This window comes from Dipodomys merriami, unplaced genomic scaffold (assembly GCF_024711535.1).
Source record: "Dipodomys merriami isolate MVZ:Mamm:240054 unplaced genomic scaffold, mDipMer1.0.p SCAF_9, whole genome shotgun sequence".
Lineage (NCBI taxonomy): Eukaryota > Metazoa > Chordata > Mammalia > Rodentia > Heteromyidae > Dipodomys > Dipodomys merriami.
This window is the reverse complement of record NW_027206512.1, coordinates 45,615,024-45,637,117: the sequence shown is the minus strand read 5'-3', so window position 1 is coordinate 45,637,117 and position 22,094 is coordinate 45,615,024. Positions and strand designations below refer to the sequence as shown.

General features: G+C 34.8%; 1 protein-coding gene across 4 annotated transcripts in view; it reads right to left on the bottom strand.

Annotated features, from left to right (window-relative positions):
- The window catches only part of Arap2 (ArfGAP with RhoGAP domain, ankyrin repeat and PH domain 2), a 149,605-nt gene that overhangs the window by 28,289 nt on the left and 99,222 nt on the right, over positions 1-22,094 (bottom strand). For 3 of the 4 annotated variants that reach the window (XM_070012975.1, XM_070012977.1, XM_070012976.1), the window contains exons 21-26: positions 18,554-18,766; positions 16,971-17,076; positions 13,778-13,925; positions 12,523-12,591; positions 9,633-9,707; positions 7,806-7,923 (exon numbers count right to left, since the gene is read on the bottom strand). In XM_070012975.1, the coding sequence (XP_069869076.1) occupies positions 7,806-7,923; positions 9,633-9,707; positions 12,523-12,591; positions 13,778-13,925; positions 16,971-17,076; positions 18,554-18,766 (729 nt within the window). The remainder of the gene's footprint in view (positions 1-7,805; positions 7,924-9,632; positions 9,708-12,522; positions 12,592-13,777; positions 13,926-16,970; positions 17,077-18,553; positions 18,767-22,094) is intronic. The other variant, XM_070012978.1, reaches the window with a different exon arrangement.

Genomic DNA, 22,094 nt, shown 5'->3' with positions numbered 1-22,094 from the left:
GTCACATTTAATATTCATAACTGGAATAATGTGGCTAGAAGTAAAAATCATACTCTCCTTTATTACAAGATTAAATTGGTAATGAGACTTTCAAATGTCAGAACATTTATATTAAAGAGGGTCACTATTACACACTATTGCAAGTAGATACCATAGTTAGAGAACTAAAGTGTTCTTAATTATACTGAAATCTATCACAGCTGACAAAGTACCTTATCAATGGGCATATAATTAATTTTGGCTACAGAAAAAGTATATTTTTGTCTGCGGTATCACTGTATGAAATATTTTAGGAAATAGAAACTGCAAAAAACAACTTCCTGGATATAGAACAGAGTTGAAAAAGGGGGTGAAAGATACATATGCTTTACACTGACAAGTGCTACAATTAAAAACGGCATTCATTCAACCCTATGAAAGAGTTAAAAACAATAAAAACAGACTCATCAAGTATCACTAGAATATAAATTCCTACAAATACATTTTTATTGTGAATTACGTATGTCAAGCCAGATTAAATAGGATACAAATCATCTGGTATAGACATTGTTGAGAAACAACCTATTTGCATAATAGCTACACAATGGAAAGTGCTAAAATACCAATGTAGCTCTTTAAGGATGACAGCTTAAGCATTTTACAACTAGATTTAATATAATGTTTTCAATTAATAAAAATCTTGTACAAAGATGAACTTGACCTCCTTTACTTGATAGAGATATATTCTTTTTTTTCTACCTAAAACAATAGCTTTTGACTTTAAATCTCTAGTGGTTTTTTTCCACAGACAATTATAGTTTCCCCAATAATCAAATTCTTTTTTTTTTTAATTGTATTTTATTTTATTTGAGACATACTGTACAGAGGGGCTACAATTACATGGGCAGGATAATGCATACATTTCTTACCAAGCATTGCAGCCTCCTCCTTTGTTTACCCTTCACTTCCCTTCCCCGCCTCCCCCCTCCCCCCACCCAATTTTACCCCCCTCCCCCCACCCAATTATACCCCCCTCCCCCCCCACACCGACATTGTAAAGCTGGTTTTGACATGACATTTTGTACTTCTCATTGTTGCAACAGGTCCACCTGAATATTCCCAATAATCAAATTCTTATTGTCAAATATAAAGTTGTGCAGCTACATAATCAGAAAGTAACTGTGTTTTATGTGTCAATGAAAACTGAGCAATTTTTCTTTTTATTATTATCTTTAAGTAGTTGTACAAAGGAATTGACATTTAACAAAGTAGTTTTATGAATACAATGTATCTTGGCCAATGTCACCTCTTCAATATTCTCACCTATCTCTCTCCTAACTCCTCCTTCCCTCACACTTCTTAATTATGTAGGATATACACTGGATTCTTGAAGGCATTCTCTCCCTCTTTATTGGTGGACTTTTAATTACAAATAAACAGATCTTCCAATATCACCATAACTATGAAGGAGGAATATGAACCATTTTGCTATGAAATTATTTCATGCAAAACACAAGAGTCAGGAAGTCTTGGAGGCTTCCACTGGGATTTCAAGAGAAAGCCTGAGAGGTGACAGGCATCATGTTTCAAGCTCAGTATCTGCAAACAGCCCATCCAATGACGATGCATGAAGATATGAAAAGAGAGCCAAAGTTTCCACAAGAAAAATCTTGGAAGTAAGCAATGACAGGAACATGAAACACCTACTAAGAAAGGATGCAAATGGTAAGGAGGCCCAGACTGAGACAGTGGGTAGTTTAAGTCCTTTTGGAGCTTATATCTCAGCATGCATGTGATGGATGCTCAAGACAGCAGATATGAAGGAATTTCTCTGGTGGGTTTCAGATTTTCTCTGGTCAGACTGCCCTTACTATGTTCATTACTTCTCCCTTTTCAAACAGGAATATTTACCCTGTCTGATCTTATCTTGGAAGCACTATTTTTTTTCTTTTTGTTTTTTGTTAGTGTGGACCTTGAACTCAGGGCTTGGGTGCTGTCCCTCAGCTCTTTTGTTCAAAGCTGGTGCTCTACCAATTGAGCCACAGTGCCACTTCTGGTTTTTGAGTGGTTAATTAGAGATGAGAGTCTCATGGGGACTTTTCTACCTGGGCTGGCTTCGAACTGTAATCCTCAGATCTCAGTCTCCTGAGTAGCTAGGATTATAGGCATGAGCCACTGGTGACTGGTGTATATACATGTATTGTTTAAAAGAGTACCCAGCTAATAATTTGTATTGAGTCTCTAAGAAGTCTAGACTTGGCCTCCTGAGCAATGCTAGGAATGTTAATAGACTTTGGGGATGCCTGGAAGATAGACTAAATGAGTTTTGAATTGGGATATGGACATGAGCCTTTGTCGGCCAGAGTGAAATGCTGTAATTTGGAACTTGATTGTCCCTGAAGGCCATTTACTAAAGGTCTGCATCACTGTGGAGGGGTAGTGGGATTTTTAGAAAGTGAAATCAGTAGTAGGAAATTACATCATTGGATGCATGTGTGCTTGGGGGATCTGAAGACCCCAGCCATTCCATCTCTCCCTCTCGATTTCCTGGCTGCTATGAAGTGAGCAGTCCCTATCTGTACTCCCTCCAAGATGTACTACACACATGCTCAAAGTGACAGGGTCAAGCAATCATGTACCAGAACCTCTGAAACAGTGTGCAAAAATAAACCTTCCCTGCTTATAAGTTGATTTATCTCAAGCTTCAGCTTGCCCAAACAATCCATGCGAGTGAGTCAAAGGTACTTGTCCATCCTTAAAGAAGTGAAAGAAATTAGAAAGATCTGTACTCTTTCCAGAACAAATTTCAGGTGACTCACCTGAAATTTGAAAACCTATTTACAAATTTACCAAGCCTAGAAGCTAACTAAGCTCCATATAATTTATAGAGGGGTAATACAAAATCAAAATATTACATGATTTTTACATGGTTATAAAGTAAGCCTGTTTTCTATAAATCTGCCTACCATATAGAGATTGGGAGGTTTTATGTAAGAAATTTTTGGTTAATTTGTTTCATCCAAACAAGTATCACTATTGTTTGAGTGACAACACTGGCATGTTTACATCACTCTGCATTTATTACTGTTATACCTGTAGTAATTCCATCTATAAATTTCAGAATCTATGTTAACCACTTAATGGTATATATAGCATATGTAATTATGAGCATTTATATGTCATAATGTATATATCCTTCTTTGGTTTTAGAGTACTTTACATATTCTATAAATAAATATAGGCAAGACACTAGTGGCTCGTGCCTGCAATCCTAGCTACTCATTGAGGCTATGATCTAAGGATCCCAATTTGAAGTCAGCTCAAGAAGGAAAGTCCATGAGAATTTTATTTTTAATTAACCAGCAAAAAGGCAGAAGTGGAGCTGTGGCTCATGTGATAGGTAGATTGCTAATCTTGAACATGAAAGCTCAGAGATAGCACCTAGGCCTTGAGCTCATGTCCAGCACTGGCCATCAGACATATACATATACAATATGTAAATAATAGATGGATAAATAAGTACATAAATAAATTAGATTATCTCAGGGTAGTGAAGGTGACATTATGAAATCTTTATTACATAAAAGGGATACTCCATATTTTAGGATACAAAATTAAGACTTTTATAATTTTCAATACTAAAATAAAATGGAGCACTCCATCCTACTTACTTATTAAATCATTCATTAATCACTTTTGGCTATTCCATGACTTGAAGGATTTATTTGCACATGAGAAAACTTACAAACTGCCTGTTGACTTTCCATCAAATGCAATCGTGTGACTACTATTGCATTACTTTTATCTTTTTTATATTTCATTTTATTTTCTTTCCTATTATTAACAGAATCAAGCTTTCTTTGAGTCTTTCAGAAGGTCAGATGGTACACTTGGGATCCATCTGCTTCAGTAAACCACATAAGCACTGTCCCTGTATTGGCTCTCTACCACTGTTCCCTCTAGAAACAATGAAATGAACAAAAATCTCAGTTTTTGGTACTGGCATTTTCTAGGTATATAACAGCCTGAACATTAAGACTAGGAGAAAATCTGAATTCTTGGGTCTATTTTTTGTATTTTTTTAATTGAGAAAATACTGTACAGAAGGATTACAATTACATGAGCAAGATATTAAGTACATTTCCTAGCAAGCATTGTAGCCTCCTCCTTTGTTTCCCCTTCCCATCCCTTCTCATCCTCCCCCGCCCCTCCACCCAAACCTCCCCCCCCACCACCCCCACCCCCACACCAAAGTTGTAAAGTTCGTTTTCAACATAACGACTTGTACATCTCATTGTTGCAATGGGTCCACCTATGTCCATATTTAAACATCTGTTTTTTCCCTTCCCCGCCACAAATTATACCGACATCAAATACAGTGAAAGCAGGGGTTATACTGTGGGGGAAGGACATACAAAGAAATAATCTTATAAATGTGTTAGAAACAATTGCATGAAAGAAAAAAATTTGAATACATATCTTAGGGTTCATTTCCCTAATATCAACTTACCTGACCTTTTCTGCTTGACTCAGACATATATTAGTTATTGCAAATAAAGGAAACCATGGGACCTATGTTTCTTTGGGCCTGGATTACTTCACTTAATATAATTTTTCCAAGTTTTTCCATTTCCTAACAAATGGGGCAATGTCATTCTTTCTGATGGAGGCATAGAATTCCATTGTGTATATATACCATATTTTCTTGATCCATTCATCTATGGAGGGGTATTTGGGTTGGTTCCAAATCTTAGCTATAGTAAATAATGCTGCAATAAATATAGTCATGCTGGTAGCTTTAGTGTGGTCTTGTTTGTGAACATTTGGGTAAATGCCCAAAAGTGGGATTGCTGGGTCATAGGGGAGCTCTATGTGGAGTCTTTTGAGGAACCTCCAGACTGCTTTCCAAAGTGGTTGAACAAGTTTACACTCCCACCAACAATGCAGTAAGGTTCCCTTCTGTCCACATCCCCTCCAGCATCTGTTGTTATTAGAGTTCTTGATTATAGCCATTCTAACTGGGGTGAGGTGGTATCTCAATGTTGTTTTGATTTGCATTTCTTGTATGGCTAGGGAGGTTGAGCATTTCTTCATGTGTCTATTGGCCATCCTTTCCTCTTCAGATTCTTGGGTCTTCTTTAGTGCATACAGTTCAGAATTCACAAATCAAAACAACTTTCTGTCACCTTGCCTTTTTGTGTTTTCCTGAAAAAATATTTTCTTTCTTTTTTTTTCATTAGAGAAAGGAGTCAACAAAAACCCAATCCAACCTTCGCCTTTGTTGCTGGTCATCACATGCTATTTCATAGTCCTGTTCAGGGCAACCACTCCTGTCTTTCCAAATGGAAAGTAATTCCAGATAGAAAGCAATGCTTTTCTAAGCTATAAACTAGTCTTTCCATCCTCATCAATTTGGCTCAGTCACCCCAGTCAGAAGGATCAGTGGCCAAAGGCACAGAGCTTCAACGCTATGTACAGAGGCATGCTTTGTTCTGATCCTACATAAGAAGACAAGTGTGGCAGGGAAAGAAGTACAATCTTAAATGTGTGATTCTGAAATAAATTTCTTAAAATCCAACAGAAGTGTAAGTATGCAGAGAACATTGCTGTCCAAGGCATCACCAGGGCAAAGAAATTTCCTAGAGGTCCTTCTTGTCTACAAGCAGGGTTCACTCTGCTTGTGCCTTACACATTTGGATACATCTATATAAGGAACCACAATCCAAGTGACTTAGCTCCAGAATGCATCTGTTTCATTTTATTCCAAGTAAATTAAAACTCTAACTTTAGAAGAGTACATTCTGCATCAGTACACTATGCTAGAGAATATAAGGGATATGAAGACCTAAAACTTCCAGTAAATGTTCTAAAAATGTAATAGTCAAAGACAGTACCTAATATATATATATATATATATATATATATATATATAAAATATAGTACCTAATATATAAAATATTATATATTATATAAGTATAACATATATTATATACAATAATTCTACAGGTCAGAATTTGCAGTACTATAAATCTCTATGCGACTAATCACAAAGAGACCATGTGCCAAGTATGTGCATCTTGTGTGATCCTAGAGGAAAGCACATGTAAAATGGACCTTGAAATAGGCTATAGAATGAGAAAACAGAAAGAATTAAATGTAGGAAAACTATAACTATATGCTTAGGAAAGTTAATTCTACAATAATGCCAACAGTTATATTTTACCAGTGGTTAGGTTTAGTCCTTTACTTAAATGAATGTATTTTTTAAAACTTTTATGTCTGTACTGGATGGACACATAATAATCTGCTTTACCTATGCAATAGATTTTAATTATATGGCTATCATGTATCCAGCCCTGTGCTGGACACTGGAGACAAAAATAAAACAAGAAAAGATGAAATTCTAATGTGCTACCCATAAGCTGCCATCAAGAGGAAAAAATATAAATCTAGGTGCTAGGAACTACAAAGAGACAAAACAACATGGGGTAAAGTCTGAATATGGATTTCAATTTGGTGAGCAGGTGGGAAGGGGAATAGATACAAATATACAAATACATGGGAAATATTAGCTTACATAGGCAAGTCAGGCACAAAGACCCAAAGAAAATATCGACAAAGGAATGTATAAAATGAGAACAGATTGCAAGAAGAAAGTGGAGCAAGGAAGCCAAACACTTCTGAGGTAGAGAGAATAAAAAACTACAAATGATACTAAATGATGAAAGAATCGAGAAAAAAAAACAGGAAACAGTGAAAACAGAATGGAGATCATAAAAGAAAATGTGAAAGGTCATTAGCAATCCATGCCACTGTATGTCAGCAAAGTGAAGCCTGAAGCAAATCAACTGGTCTGGACAGTTAGGGGTCACAAGAGACATCTACCAGAAAAGTCTCTCCATGAAGAGGATACAATCCAAGTAGAGGAGAAACTGAAAACTGACACTCAAGTCCTAAGGTCACTGGACCTGGGCCACATACACTGAATAAAATAACATTTTAATTCAAGTTACATCTTTAAAAAATTGTACATGGCCCAAATAAATAAAGTAATAAAAAATTTAAAGATGGACTAATGAAAGACAAAGTACTTGATAATCCCATTTCATTCTCCTACTGACTTCAAAACTTGTGATAGTACACCCTTGGGTATTTCAACATTGAATATTAATTTTTATTTTGAGCTTGAGGGTGGCAAGGTTTCTTTTGGCAGGTTGACAGCTATACTTGAAAGGGTCCCAAGACCTCAGTAGGTATCAACTAGACAGATGGTCAAGGTACAAAGACATTCTGCAACTTATTATTTTTTCCTAGAGGTCTTTAAAACCAAATGATGTCATTAGAATGTGTAGCTTATTCAGCACTTGCCTATCCAGAGAGTCAAGGTGTTTTTAAAATGTCTCTTTGTAACATTCAGTTTCTTTGAAATAAAAGACAGATGATAAAATATTTGATACAATAGAGGAAAATGAGAAAGCCAAAAAAGAAATTTTTGTAAATCTTAACTGTTTTTTTATTTGTTCTTAAGACTAGTTGGTCACCTTTCAAATAAGCATTCTTTGTTCTTGCTAAATAAGCAGTATACAGTAATGATGTTGATGATGATAGTAAAATTTAGAGTATCACTATAAATCAAATTGTTTTTTATGAATAGGGTCCTATCTCATGAAGAAACAACAACACAGATGCCAATTCAAAACAGGCATTATTGTACAAGGAAATTCACAATGACCATTAATCTAGCCAGGGCATCTGCAAAACAGTATTTCCTCATAGTACTTCATGGTATAAGGAATGTAGGAATTCCTAATATGAAAGTCACTTACCTAGTTCTTCATTTTCAATGACTTCAAATGTGGCCCAAACATCACCTTTTGTTGGAATGATATTTTTTATTGCTAATATATCATTAGTTAATTCTTCTGCTTCCATCACAGGAGATATCTATAAGAAAGTAATATTTCTTTAAAAAGTATGTCATATACAGAAGTAGCCTTACACTAGGATAGGAATATTCCTCCCGCTAAAAAAAAAGAAATACTCCGAGACTCTTCCTAGAATTGGTAAAACTAGCTTCTCTAAGTACATGAAGGAAATAGAATGTTCATTTCTTCTCCATTAAAATATAGTACTTTTTAGTATAAACTGATATTACTATAAATATTATTTTTAAAAAACCTTTTTCTTAGTGAGCAATTAGATTACTCAGAAGAGAAGACATTCATTAGACAGACAACAAATCCAATAATCACCTCAAACTAAAACTTTTCATTGTTGGTACTATAATTAAGAGTAGAGAGTGACTTCATTTATCTAGTCTTGGCCCTAAATTATGCACAGTCAACTGAATACTATCTGTCTTGCCAAGAAGCCCCAGGGTTTTGGTAGTGTTGTGCCTTGCCATGCCAAGTGACAGATGGTAGGATACCCAAGTACCCCGGAGCCAGCATTTTGGGGCGTAGGGCAGAGTCTGCAGTGCCAGCCTAAGGCTCAGATTCACAAGGGTCCCAGAGCCCGCGGCCACTGCATAAGCATATCGTCTCTTCAGGGACTTAGCAGTTTTTGATGTGATCTTTCTTTTTTTGCCAATCTTGAATGCAGTCTGGTAAATATCAAGATGAATTTCTTCAGTTTTAATTTACTGATAATATTCAATAAAAAATGAAGGTATTCTAAGCATGAGAGTTCTGTGATTTAGTCAGAATGGTTTTTAGTTAAAAGAAATACATCCCCATTTGAAAATTTCCTAGGAATGTTCTCTAAAGTATTAAATGTATTAAAGTCTTTGGCATATATTCAAATAAACAAAGATAATTTTACTACAGTTGACTCACACTGTCTACCATTTGTCTTTATATGGAATTTAAGGGTTGTCTTTTGGAAAAGGGTAATGAAGTCCACCTAATGAAGTCCACGGTTTTCTGTTTTTAGAACACTCAACAAAATATAAACTTAAAAAGGTGGAAAGAAATGGAAAAATTCAAGTAATACGAACAGCAGATGCACCATTTCAATGATCTTTCAATCTGCATTGATTTAACTGTTTTTATAGAACTATGTAAGTTTGTAAAATTAATAGCAATTACTGAAAAATGTGTTTTTTGAAGTAGAAGATGGAAACCACAAGAGAACCTCAAAGGAGAAATCCAAAAGTTTTCTCACGAGCACCTAGACCTTCAATTTAGGTATCATTACTTTATGTAATGTAAAGCTTACACTGTTTGGATTATGTTGTTTAGGTTTGTGTTGTGGGCTTAGTATCTTTTAATACCAGTTTCAATTCTGCAGACTTGAGATATTAGCTGTTTCCATGTACCATGGATCAAGATAATGGTCACCAGAGACAAATTTAACTACAAGGTTTTTGAAAAAAAAAGTAATACTAAATGAATACTTCTAAATTGAAGAGTTTTTATTATGTTTTTAAGAGTAGGTGAAGTAGTGGTTTCATGTTCAGTTTTTACTCATCAAAATATATCTAAATAATGTGAGAAGTGTGCATAATTGTAATAACTTGTTATGGATTCATAAATAAGATAAAACTATACAACATTAGTAATGGAGAGGTCACACAAAATACAAAGCGTGTAAGTTAATGCAAACACTTACAATAGTGTTTTCAATAGCACTCTACATCCTTCTTCAGGACTTACCCGAATTATAGTACTACAATCGGGTCCCTTTCTTTCTACATACACTTCTATGAGCAAATCTCCAGCCTGGGAAACCTAGAAAGCACAAGGGTGAGAAGGGAGCACACAGAAGTATGTCAGAATGCACACATACGACACAGTTACACTCCTAGTCACATTTCTCCGGATCTTATGACAAGGAAATCAACTCATTAGACTGTCGACAAATATGACGCATGTTTAACTGATGAAGGACAAGGGAGCTACACAAATGTAATCAACAGCAGCAATCATCACAATGTGCTTTTGTTAAATCTCTTACACAGGCATTTAAAATTCTCCAACACTCTATACTTTTACTGTAATAACTAATCTGGCTATCGTGGGATTGAGCCTTTTGTGGAAGTGTACATCAATAAAGTAAGGAGAAAACAAGGGATGAAAATGAGCCATGTGTAATTTTCATTCTAAGAATACTGTGTGCATACAATTAGTGATTAAAAGAACAAACGTTTCACTACTAGGCCTGCTAATGAGTGTCATTTTTGCAATTCTTGGGAGGCTCAAGAAGGAGCCCAAGTTTAAGGCCAACCTGGGCTACATAGCGGAGAGACCTCATCTCAAACCACTCCTCCAACTCAAAAAGATCACCACTTTTTTTAAATGATGTATGTAAACATTGAAATTAGAAGACAAATTATATCAAAGCTGTATTCAAACAACAAGTAAATTTCATAAGAAAAAGTAAAGTGATATAATAAAGGCAAAATTTTATTCTAATTTCTTTGCGTAATCATTTAAGAGTAGTAATTTGGTCACTATATGAAAGAAGATGGACTGAGCAAACATGATATAATTCAGAAAACAAAAGCTTAAGATATAACTACAGGGGCTGGGAAGGGGGCTCAGTGGTAGAGCACTTTCCTTGCAAGCATGAGGCCCTGGGTTCGATTCCTCAGCACCACATAAGCAAAAAGAAAAATCCAAAAGTGGTGCTGTGTCTCAAGTGGTAGAGTGATAGCTTTGAGCTGAAGAGCTGAGGGACAGCGCCCAGGCCCAGAGTTCGGGCCCCATGACCAGACCACCCCCCCAAAAAAAAGATACAACTACATAAAGCAATATAATGGAAGTTAAAAAATATCAAAAAAAAAAATCCATGAAGAATATTTGAGTACCTTTTGTCAGAAAACTACTTCATAATAACCTCCATTACCCAACATTTTAAAAATGATAATTCATTCTGTAGTTAAATTTCTCTCAATATAAAATCTAATGAGACAATTTATGGGGGGAATATTTTAAAATGTACTTTAAAGAAGTATCCCTAATTATTATGCACCTATAGATATATTGAAGTTTAATTTCCAACCTTTCTCACTTTTAATTCTACATGAAAATTCTAGGAATTAAAAGACGGTTAAAATTTTAGTTTTATCATTTGCATAAATAACAATCCAGGAAGGACACATTTTAATTTTTTTAAAAGAAAAAAGCAAACAGAAAAAAGTCAGATTAAAGCCATACAATAAAATATAATTCATTCAAACAGATATTATGAAGACATACACACACACACAGACACACAAACTCTGGAGGATAGTTGTGAATGGTTTAAAGAAAAATTCAAGCAAAAGAATCAATGTCTAAAACATTTTTACTTTTCTTTACAAATCACTATATTTGCTAGAGAAATGCTTTCTTATTCTTACTGGCACTGAAGTGGAAGCATTCAATAAATAAAAATATTCAATAAAATAAAAAATACTGATATTGAGTGAGCATTTTTAGTGTGGAAGTTAACTCTACTATAATTTTCATTATTTCAGACAAATCAAGGCAATAATTTAAATAAATTAATTTTTTATATATGTATGTATGTGTGTGGTGTGTGTACAGTGTGTATACTCTGTATGTGTGTTGGTTCTGGGGCTTGAACTCAGGGCCTGTGCCCTGTCCCTGAGTTTTTCACTCACAGCTAATGCTCTATCAGTTGAGCCACAGCTTCACATCCAGATTTTTGGTGGTTAACTGTATTTTTCTAACTGGGTTGGCTTTTAACCACGATCCTCATATTTCAGTTTCCTGAGTAGCTAGGATACAGGTGTGAGCGCACTAGTCCCCAGCACAATACAGTATTTGTACTTAGCATTTCCTCAGCTCCAATAATTTCCCTAATTAGAAGTAATATATTTCAGAACTAAAGCAAATTTAGGGTCTGACTAATAAACAAGAATCCGCCTTATTATCTGAGTACAACAGTAAACAGAATACATCCCACACTTTTCTATAATTTACACAGGACCAAAGAATCTATTATAATTCCTAGTGACCAGAAGATGATTCAGGATTAAGATGATCTACAATTCATCAAGCAAGGTTAGGTTGGTTACCTTAGAAAGAATAGTGAAACTTGTTGACACAAATCTAATTAAATAGGACTGAGGAAAATAAGACAGGATTTAGAAAAGTTGACTCAAATGAAAAATTTTACATGTGTGTTACAAAATAACATCAGAAAGTCTCTCAATGTAATCATTTGAGAACATGAAGAGCAGAAGTATGTAAGACATAATTTATAATTTCAAAATTATTATGGTGAGAATAATCACGCTGTCTGAATTGATTCAAGTGTTTCTTTGGCTTTAAATGCTTCCTTTGAAATCCAATGGCATTACCAATTACGTTTCTTTTATAAATGTTGATAAAATTCATCTTTTCCACATATTTAAAAGTTATGTAAAAGATTTTGCATGTGTATATCAGGATTCAGAATTAACCCATTACTTTACAAAGGTTCTTTATTTATTTGTATCATTATTTCTACTTTGCTCCAAACTGGAACCTGAAAATATGCATAAACAAAGTGTTTTTTTTTCTTTCATTCTTTAGAGATCTAACTAATACTACTCACTTGAGTGTCTTTCCACTTGGTAATAAAGCTATTTTCTATGTCCATTTGTTTCACTTGGTCTTCTTTAACCTGTTTAAAATATAATTTGGGACATTCTAATAATGTAGAATATATGGAGCTATGGCACTCATCCTAACATAACTCTTCAGAATTTAAATACCAACAAGGTACAAACAAATGAGAATGGCCATCTTAATCAGCAAGAGCCTGCACAGCTAAAGGCACATATATAGCCAAGAAGTTACAAATCTCATAAAGTTCAGAACCTGTTTGGACATTCCCACACTGTCAAGTCCAACCCTAGAAGCTCCATTGCTAAGGATATGAAACAAGTAAAGGGGCAGATGATTGGCTTCTCAAATCAATTGAGAAATAAAGCTCTTCTCTCAAACCAAAATGTTCATTACGTGCTCATTTAAATCTCTAATCTTCACATAAATTTGGGTTTAACATAACTTTAAAAATAGGTATTTAATTTTTTATTAATGAAATGGTACCAAACTTGAAAATAAAGATAGCATGTAAAGCCACACATTATTTTTTCTGATTACTGCCAAGAAGTTGCTGTTGATCAAATACAGTGGACAAACAGGAAGAAATAAGGAAGAGATTGAAGAAAAAGAAAATGTAATTCTGATGTCCATCTAAGAATTAAAATAAAATTGTTATTTCAATAATATGGTTCCTTCCCCTTTGTCAAGGTATTTTGTGATAAGTGACCATAAGAAGTATGTAAGAACTCTATAGATAAGACCCATCATCTACACCATTTTGTTTCATCGTTTATATTGACATCTACCTAAGACAAATCCTACAAATACCATTAAGTGGAAGGCTCAAAAAACTGACAAGTCAGTTAGTTTAGTGATGATCTGGACCACTGACCCAGGCCTGACATATATATAGGAATCCTGGGCTTATTTTCTCTATTTTTATTTTTTTCAATATAAACGTATCACATTATTGTAGTATACTAGTAAAATAATGAAAATATAAACTCCATAAAATTCTAAATTATAAAATCAAATACTTAAAACAATAATGACATGAAAAGTGTCCAGACTTAAATGAATTCCTATAGCTTAAAAAAACTACTTATATATTAAAAACATGTAAAGAAAATATACATCCCTTTGTGTTTCCTATTGGTAAATATTTACAAAAACCTAAATAATTACACTTTGAAATATGTGCCTTTCTCGGCAAACAGCAACATCAAAAACATCTTAACAAAAGCAGGATATTAAATATTTACCTCAAATATTTCAACATAATTATTAATTAGGTCCTCAATTACATTCACTTCATCACTAGTTTGTCCCTCAGTTTGAAACAAACAGGATGAAAAAACCAAGGCCAAATTATGGGCATTCATGTGATTGATTTCTGAGCATTTCTGAACCCTGTAAGAGAAAAATATACCTTATCATGACACATTTCCATTTCAAAATTCTAAAGAACTACAAACCAAAATACTCATTTTTCATCTTTTAAGACAAACATACTGAGGTTCTTAAATATAACAGGTACGGTAGTCATTTAAATAAAAATATATGCTTCCTTTCAACACAGGTGAAAGTCTAGTAGAATATAACAAAGTAAAAAATTAGTCTTAAAAAAGATTATACACAAATTACCAAGTAGAATGTGTTATTTGGTTAGAGGATAGACTGACCAATCCAATCAGTTTCAATGAATCAACTTGGAGCCAATCCATTAAAAAAAAAGTACAAGCAGAGTGGTGTAAAATGTCTTATGGGGCTATCGCATGAATGAAAAGAGAGAAAGGGCCAGAGGTAAGTAGCAAAGAAGGAAATGAGAATACGCATGAGGATAGTTCCAAATTTTAGACTCAAGACTGAGTTAAATTTTTCATTAAGCACCTACCAGCATAAGAACACTTCTCAGCATGTGTTTATATCATTACTTAAAACAGAATATTATATCTTAAAAGAAAAAATACAATTTAAATATGTAACTATATTTTTCCTGGATACAACTAAGAATGCCTTTAAAGTAAAAAATATGAACAAACAGATTGCATCAAATGACAGCCATCACTCTAAGCAAGGAAAGAGTTACAAAACCAAAAATGCAGTAGACAGGAAATTCAAGGGGAGGTATCTGTTAATAGGCTCTGTTTACTTATCACTGAGTGCATACAGAGCAGCTGTTCACCTATATTTAATTGCATTTGGAAAACTTAAAAATACAAACTAAAAAAGACCAAGTGGAAACTCCATTAAAGAAATATGGCAAAACTCCAAGCTATGTGCTCTTGTCTATACAGGATATAGATCTTAGCAGGTACCAAGGAAAAGTAGGTAAACATGATAGTAATATATATGATAATGTAAGATATCCATAATAAAATGCAAACTTGCATAGCAGAGACAGATAAAGCAAGTACAATCATCATATATGATTTACAAGATGCAAAAGGCATTGGAATTTAATAAAGGAGGATGTAACAATTGCCGAAGCCCTCTCAAAACCACTTCTGTATTTTTATCACACTAGATTGTAAACATCCAGGAAATTTATCTCCATGCCTGCATCTGTTGCTAGAATTGCTCAGCATCTCAGTAAGAGGCTCTTGCTCTAATCACACTGTAGTGCATAACAAATATCTGGGGAGTGGAATTAAGTGGAAGGCACTGAGAGCAGAAGTGATCTTTTATCTAGTGTAGGAATTGAATTAAATGCTACATCAACCTGACCTTACCCAAATTGACCATTCAGACTTCTGATGATACGATCAAATGCTCTTGCCTTTTCTGAGACTTCTTAATATTCATCCACCACTCTAACCTCTTTGCTTCCTCTATCTTTAATTTCTGTGACTGCCTTAATTTCTGCAATAAACTGGGTACAGTGTAGAATTTGTTTCTCTCCAGGCACAGGAGTCTCAAGTGTTCCATAATAAGCCTACTCGATCCTTTCTCATTAAAGCCCAGAGGAAAGGGCTCCCTAATTAGTTCCTTTGCCTCTTTCTTACCAATCCCATCACAGAGGCCTACTTCGCTAAAATAGATTCGGTCATGAAATGCTTTTACATGGTATACACGGCCTTTCCCGGCCTCCTCCAATTACCTCTATGTCCCATGAGCTATCTTTCAGTTTTTTTTTATATTTATCTACCTACATTTCTTTTCCTCGCAGTCAGGGTCTCACTATGCTACCCATAATGGTCTCTAGTCTGGCCTTGAACTCTTGGACTCAAACAATTCTTCTGTCTCAAACTCTTGAGCAGCTGGGGAATACAGATGCACCTCCCTGAAGCCAGCTATGCTGCCAACTCAGTTCATGACTCTATATGTGAAGAATGGGGATAAAGGAGATATTCCTTGTACCTCAATACACAATAAAACACCCACTCTGCTGTCTAATTCCATGCTGTAAACTAAAATTCTCTGTAGTAAAAATTTACACCATTATCTTATAAATTGTGTTTGTTGGATACTATAAGAGTATCAGGGTTTTTTTTTTCTTTTTTGGTTGGTCATGGGGGAAAAAATGGGAGGTAGTGGGTAACACTTTTCAATAAGAAATGTGTTCATTACCTGAATTAGGTAATTATACCCCTCTGTGAATCACTTCCTGAATTATGTAACTATAACTCCTCTGTTTATCACCTCTACAATAAAATTTAAATTGTATTAGGTTCATAGGCTTGGGATATAAATCACTAGTAGAGCATTGGTTTAGCATGCACAATCCCTAAAGCCAAAAAACAGACCATAAAAAAATTAGCTTTACAATAATAGAATATACATGCAGTAAAGTCCTGGTTGAAAAGGATAAAGAGGAAAGGCAACCCAGTGTGCATTATTTCTAAATCCAGACTCTGATATGTACTTTTATTAGAATTTGGCTTTATAGAAATTCCTACATTGAAATATTTCATTCATGCAGGGAGCCACAATATATTCCTTCAGCAAAATTTATACTTGTTATAATTCTTGCTGAATTGAACACACAGAAACTAACCTTTCCTTTGTAATGTAACATGTTGTTTTCAAACATCCTCTTCGTCCTTATTTCTCAAGCCAATATTATATTCTTCATCTCTTCCAAATACAACATACCTTTATGCCTACCCTGCTATAAAAACTGTTTTGATTTAAAATTTCCCAACTAAATGAACAATCTGATACCAAAATATCAGTGGTCAGATAAGCTGTAAACTGATAAGAAAGAGAGAATAGAGTTTTCCAGAACAAAACATGATCCTCACAGACAAACTGGAGTTATAGAATGCTGGCTTAATATACAATGAATCACTCAAACTCTACTTCTGAAAGTTCATGTGGATGCTGTAAAATTGTATTTATTAACATTTGTTAGGATGGAAGTATGGCTCAACTGGTAATACTACCAGAAAAAACAACCAACTCTATGTCTCCACTTACCATAAGCAGAGCTAGGACTCTGATCAATCAACTCACCTGTAGAGATGTTCAATTATAGCTGCAAGTGTTGCTCTGTTGACCCCTGGAAGAGTACGTATAAATGCTCCATATTTTTTAGTTCTTTCCTTATCATCCTGTGTATCTGGAGGAAGGTTTAAAATAATCATGTGCATTATAAATTTGCCTTTCAATACCGTTCAAAAATAATACAGCAATACAGTAAGTATTGCAGTCAGGTTTTTACCTCCAATCTATGTTAGGGGCCTTTCACCAACCCTGTTATGTCCAAATCCTGGAGAAAGGTGAAGGGATAATAGAAGAAGTCACAGGCACACCTTAATACTATGATCTGTTCTTAAGAGGATTATGGACCTTCTGCCTTTGCCATGGACAAAATTACTTGGTCCAAGGTGAGGAATTACCTGACTTTCTCTTAGAAGCCAAAACTGTAGAGTAACTACAAAAAAGTAACCCTGAAAGTTCCAGTCTCTAAGGGATATGAAGTGGTAGTTCAGTCTAACCTAACAGCTGATGCAGGTAATACTGACCACTCTTCAAAGAAATAGCTCATGCTGACTAGGCAACCCAAGGTGACCACACATATATTCCCTTTCAATTTCCACTGACCTTTGGAAAGTATATTTTTTCATTTCCTGCATAGCTCTCCTTATTCTAGTGACAAAGAGCCAGCAGTACATTAATGATTCTTTGAAAGTATAGTCACTTGTAAAGGACATTAGGATTCTTGGGGATTTATAAAAAAAAAATTCTGTGACACATTTTTTAAGCACTCTTTTATTCAAAACTGCCAGTGATACTTCTTTTGTACCATTTTATGGCACACAGGATACCTACATATAGTCTTATCAACTGAGGTGCCCTAGTACATAACTGTGTAAAAACAAGAAGAGAAAAATATTCAAATTGCATTCAATTACTACCCTGGAAATCAATCATTTATTATCATTTGTATAATTCAAACCCTTACCCTTTCTGCTACCAAGTGTGTAATTAAAATAAACAAGATAAGATAAAGTAAAATTTAATGCATGTCCTATAAAATTAAGAAAGCTGAGGAAAAGGGTAAGTTTGGGAAGGATAGGGCAGAACAATGAAAGGGTGACACTGATCAAGTTGCACTGCATTCATAAGCTGCTTTGTTGAATAGAAACTCATTTGTACTACTACTTGTACCACCACTTAAAGCTAATAAAATATATATTTAAAAACTAAATAAATAAAAGCAAAAGATTGAAAGGTAGGGTAGTAAAATTAGCAAATTGGTAAATTAGAATGAAGTAAAACCTTCATCCTAATTGTAATGCTTCAACAAAAGGAGATATTTTATATTAATACATGTACAATAGGATTTAATAAACTTAATAGGGCCTAGTGAATAATTTAATAAACTATTTTCCTAGAGTCATTTCTTAAGTACTCTTATATTTCTTAAGTACGTCTTTACATCACTAGGGAAAAGGAAGAAATAGTAAAGACACTATCATATGCATGCAATTAGCAAGATAAATGACATAGGAAAGACAAGAGTCACTTAGTAATTTTCAGATTATCGAAATTTAGAAGAAAACATTAGGTCCACTAGATATTGTATTTATTACCTAAGGCAGAGATCCAGTACGGATAGAGCTCCTTGGTAAGAAGTGCATCATCAATGTCACAGAGAAATCTTTTCAACACACCAGTCACATCTTCAAGCTGATGTTTTCCAGCTCTCAGTTTAAAGCTTCTAGCATCCTTTTTGAAACTATCAAGGAGTTCGCTTATGTGCAAAGGATCACCATTTTTTTGGTAGATATATTTGCATCCTAAACCTTTGTTTAAAATAAAGAAATGTAACATGAAGAAATGTCCACTATCAAAACCTAATATAATTATTTGATATCTCTATTCGATCTCTTTGAGCCTATTCACTTCCTTTCTTGTTCTTTTTAATACTTTTATTACAAAGATATTTGTACAGAGGGATTACAGTTACACGAGTACGGTAATGAGTACATTTCCTATCAAGCATTGTTACCACCTTCTTTGTTTTTTCCCTACTATCCCTTCCTTCCCCCCCCCCAAGTTGTAAAGTTCGTCTGCAAAATCGTGTCATTGTTACAATGGGTAAACCCCAAGATAGGGTCACAAGTGGTTTCATTCTTTGTCGCTATTGCTTTTAGTGTACTATGTGATTTTTAGGTTTCTTTTGTATGTTCTTCCCCCATGGTATAACCCCTGTTGTCACTGTATTGGATTCCAGTGCCCTGCATCTCGTATATACATTTTTCAAATTTGGGGAAGGGAAGGGAAATAAGAAAATGCTTTATTTTTTTTAGATGACAAATCTATATATTGTGGCTACTGAATTTTTACATTATTTTCTTTTTTTAAAATTTTTAGCAACAATGAGAAGTATAAGTTGTCATGTCGAAAACGAGCTTTACAATGTTGGTGCGGGGGGGGGCATGAGGGGGGGAAATGGGGAGGATTGGGTGGGGGAGGGAGGCTGGGAAGGGATGTGAAGGGTAAACAAAGGAGGAGGCTGCAATGCTTGCTAAGAAAGGTACGCATTAACCTGCCCATGTAATTGTAACCCCTCTGTACAGTGTGTTCACAAAAAATAAAAATAAAAAAATGCTTTATTGTTCTTTCTTATCTCCTCTTGGTCTCCGTATTTCCCTTCCTCTTTAACTTTTCTATCAGTTCCTTTCCTGAATTTCATGGTCTTATTTTTCCTATTCCCCCATACACCAGTAATATCTCCAATAAACTACTCAAAAAAACCTGAAAGTGGTACTGTGGCTCAACTGGTAGAGCACTAGCCTTGAACAAAAGCTCAGAGACAGAATCTAGACTCAGCAGAGTACAAGCACCAGGAGAATGAAGGAAGGAAAGAAGGAAGGAAGGAAGGAAAGAAGAAAGGAAGGAAGGAACGAAGGAAGGAAAGAATGAAAAGAAGGAAGGAAGGAAAGGAGGGAGGAAAGAAAGAAAAAGAAATAAAGAAAAGACGGAAGGAAGGAAAGGAAAAAAGAAAGAAGAAAGGAAGGAAGGAAGGAAGGAAGGAAAGAGAAAGAAAGAGAAAGAGAGAAAGAAAGAAAGAAAGAAAGAAAGAAAGAAAGAAAGAAAGAAAGAAAGAAAGAAAGAGAAAAAGAAAAGGAAGGAAAGGAAAAAAGAAAGAAGAAAGGGAGGAAGGAAGGAAGGAAGGAAGGAAGGAAGGAAGGAAGGAAGGAAGGAAGGAAGGAAGGAAGGAAAGATAGAAAAAAGAAAGAAAGAAAACCAATGATTGAACACAGTAAAAACTACTTGCAAACTTGGATACACCAAAGAATCTGTGTTAAAATAATTTTAATCTCATGTCCTTTATGACATCATGTGTCTTATTTCTTTTTCACTCTCTCTGTGACTACTGCTCTAGTCTTCTATTTATTACACTGGTCTAGACTTTGCTGGTGATTCTAAAAATCCATCTTCTTATCTTTTTTCCCTACCCCTACCTATGCCCCCAACTAGAATTTTCTAGGGAAACTCATTCAACCTCATCTCTCCTAACATGTACATTTCATGCAGGTTTTAATTTCTAACATTTTATTCACATACATGTGTGTACATATATACCACTACACATACATATAACACAGATACACACAGCACTCGTATGTATGGAAATATCACACACACACACACACACACACACGTGCACACACACAAGGAATTCTCTTGCCACATTCACTACTTCACCTTCCAACCCTAACTTTTTTGTCATTCCTCGATCTCAGTATATACCATTGCTTTTTTTCTCCTCACCTTCCTTAGAGTTAGAATGTTTCTAACTCACCACATATAACATGATACTGTCACACAGAATGTAAATCATGATCTCATTTTCTCTCCTTCCCATCGCAGATTCTCCTATTCTGTCTGGGTACTCGATCTCCCACGGTATTTTAAACTGTTTGCCCCTGTTCTTGAACAGCCTGATAGTCGTCTCCTAACCACTGCCTTCAGGTCATAGTTTGAAGATTTTAATATGGTACATAACATTCTAGAGGAATTGCCCTAACTTTCCGCCTCTTGTCTGTACCCCTCCTTCTCACACTGAGTTCTGGTCACATTTAACCACACAAACGTCCCTGAGCAGCCAAGCCTAAAGCTTTCCATCTCTCCCTGGGTGAAATTCACCTCTACTGGTACCATGGACATCTGCAACAACACTGAACTTTACAGAAACACTGAACTTTATACTGACATGTAACTATCTGCTTGTTCGCATCTGATTAATCAATCTATAAACTTATAGATGAATGGATTGTCCTTTTCTCTGTATATATTCAGAAGCTACAGAGACTTGAACTCAATAGGCACTTGATAAATGGCAAACTAATGGAAGAATAAGTAAATTCTACAGAAAAATATTGTGACTATCAATCTGAGATATTACATATTGAGGGGATTTCTACTAGCTGGTAAGTCAAATCGGTTTAGTGAAGTGAGCAAATTTTGCAGATTACTTTGTTTACACAAGTTCAAATAATGTTCCATTAAAACTATTGAATACTGCACTTCATAAAAATGTTGAAACCCTGAAACTTACTGTGAACTTGAAGTTCAAACTTCGATATGAACAACATGGAAAATTGGTCTTTATATTTTGCCCACAGGCCAGGAAAAGGAATGTAATTATTGCCATAAACACTGTGAGCCACCAATTTGCATCTAAATTCCTATGAAATCTTTCCTGTTACATCTGTTAATAAAATTAATGTTCAACCCCGTGTTCTACTTGTGGAAAAATAATATTTTATTGGCTTTATTAATGTGGAAATTAGTGCACATTGTGCGAGAGTTATAAAATAGTAATAATGTTGAGATTTAGTTGAAAACAAGCTAATGCTTACTGATTTTAAACTCCAGTAATCACTACAAGGAAACTTCTGATTTCCCTAGAGAAACATTAAATTGGTTACACTGAAGCTTGTTAAATTATTTTAATCATTTGTCAGCTTAAGGAAGACCCTATGCCATTGTGGAGATAACATGATGGGAAAATTTCCAATGAGGTTATACTCTTGCTAAAACATAATGTGTGTACAAGTCATTTACACTGATGAAATACAAATACAGGAACATAAATACTGGATACCTACAGCAAATGAAGAT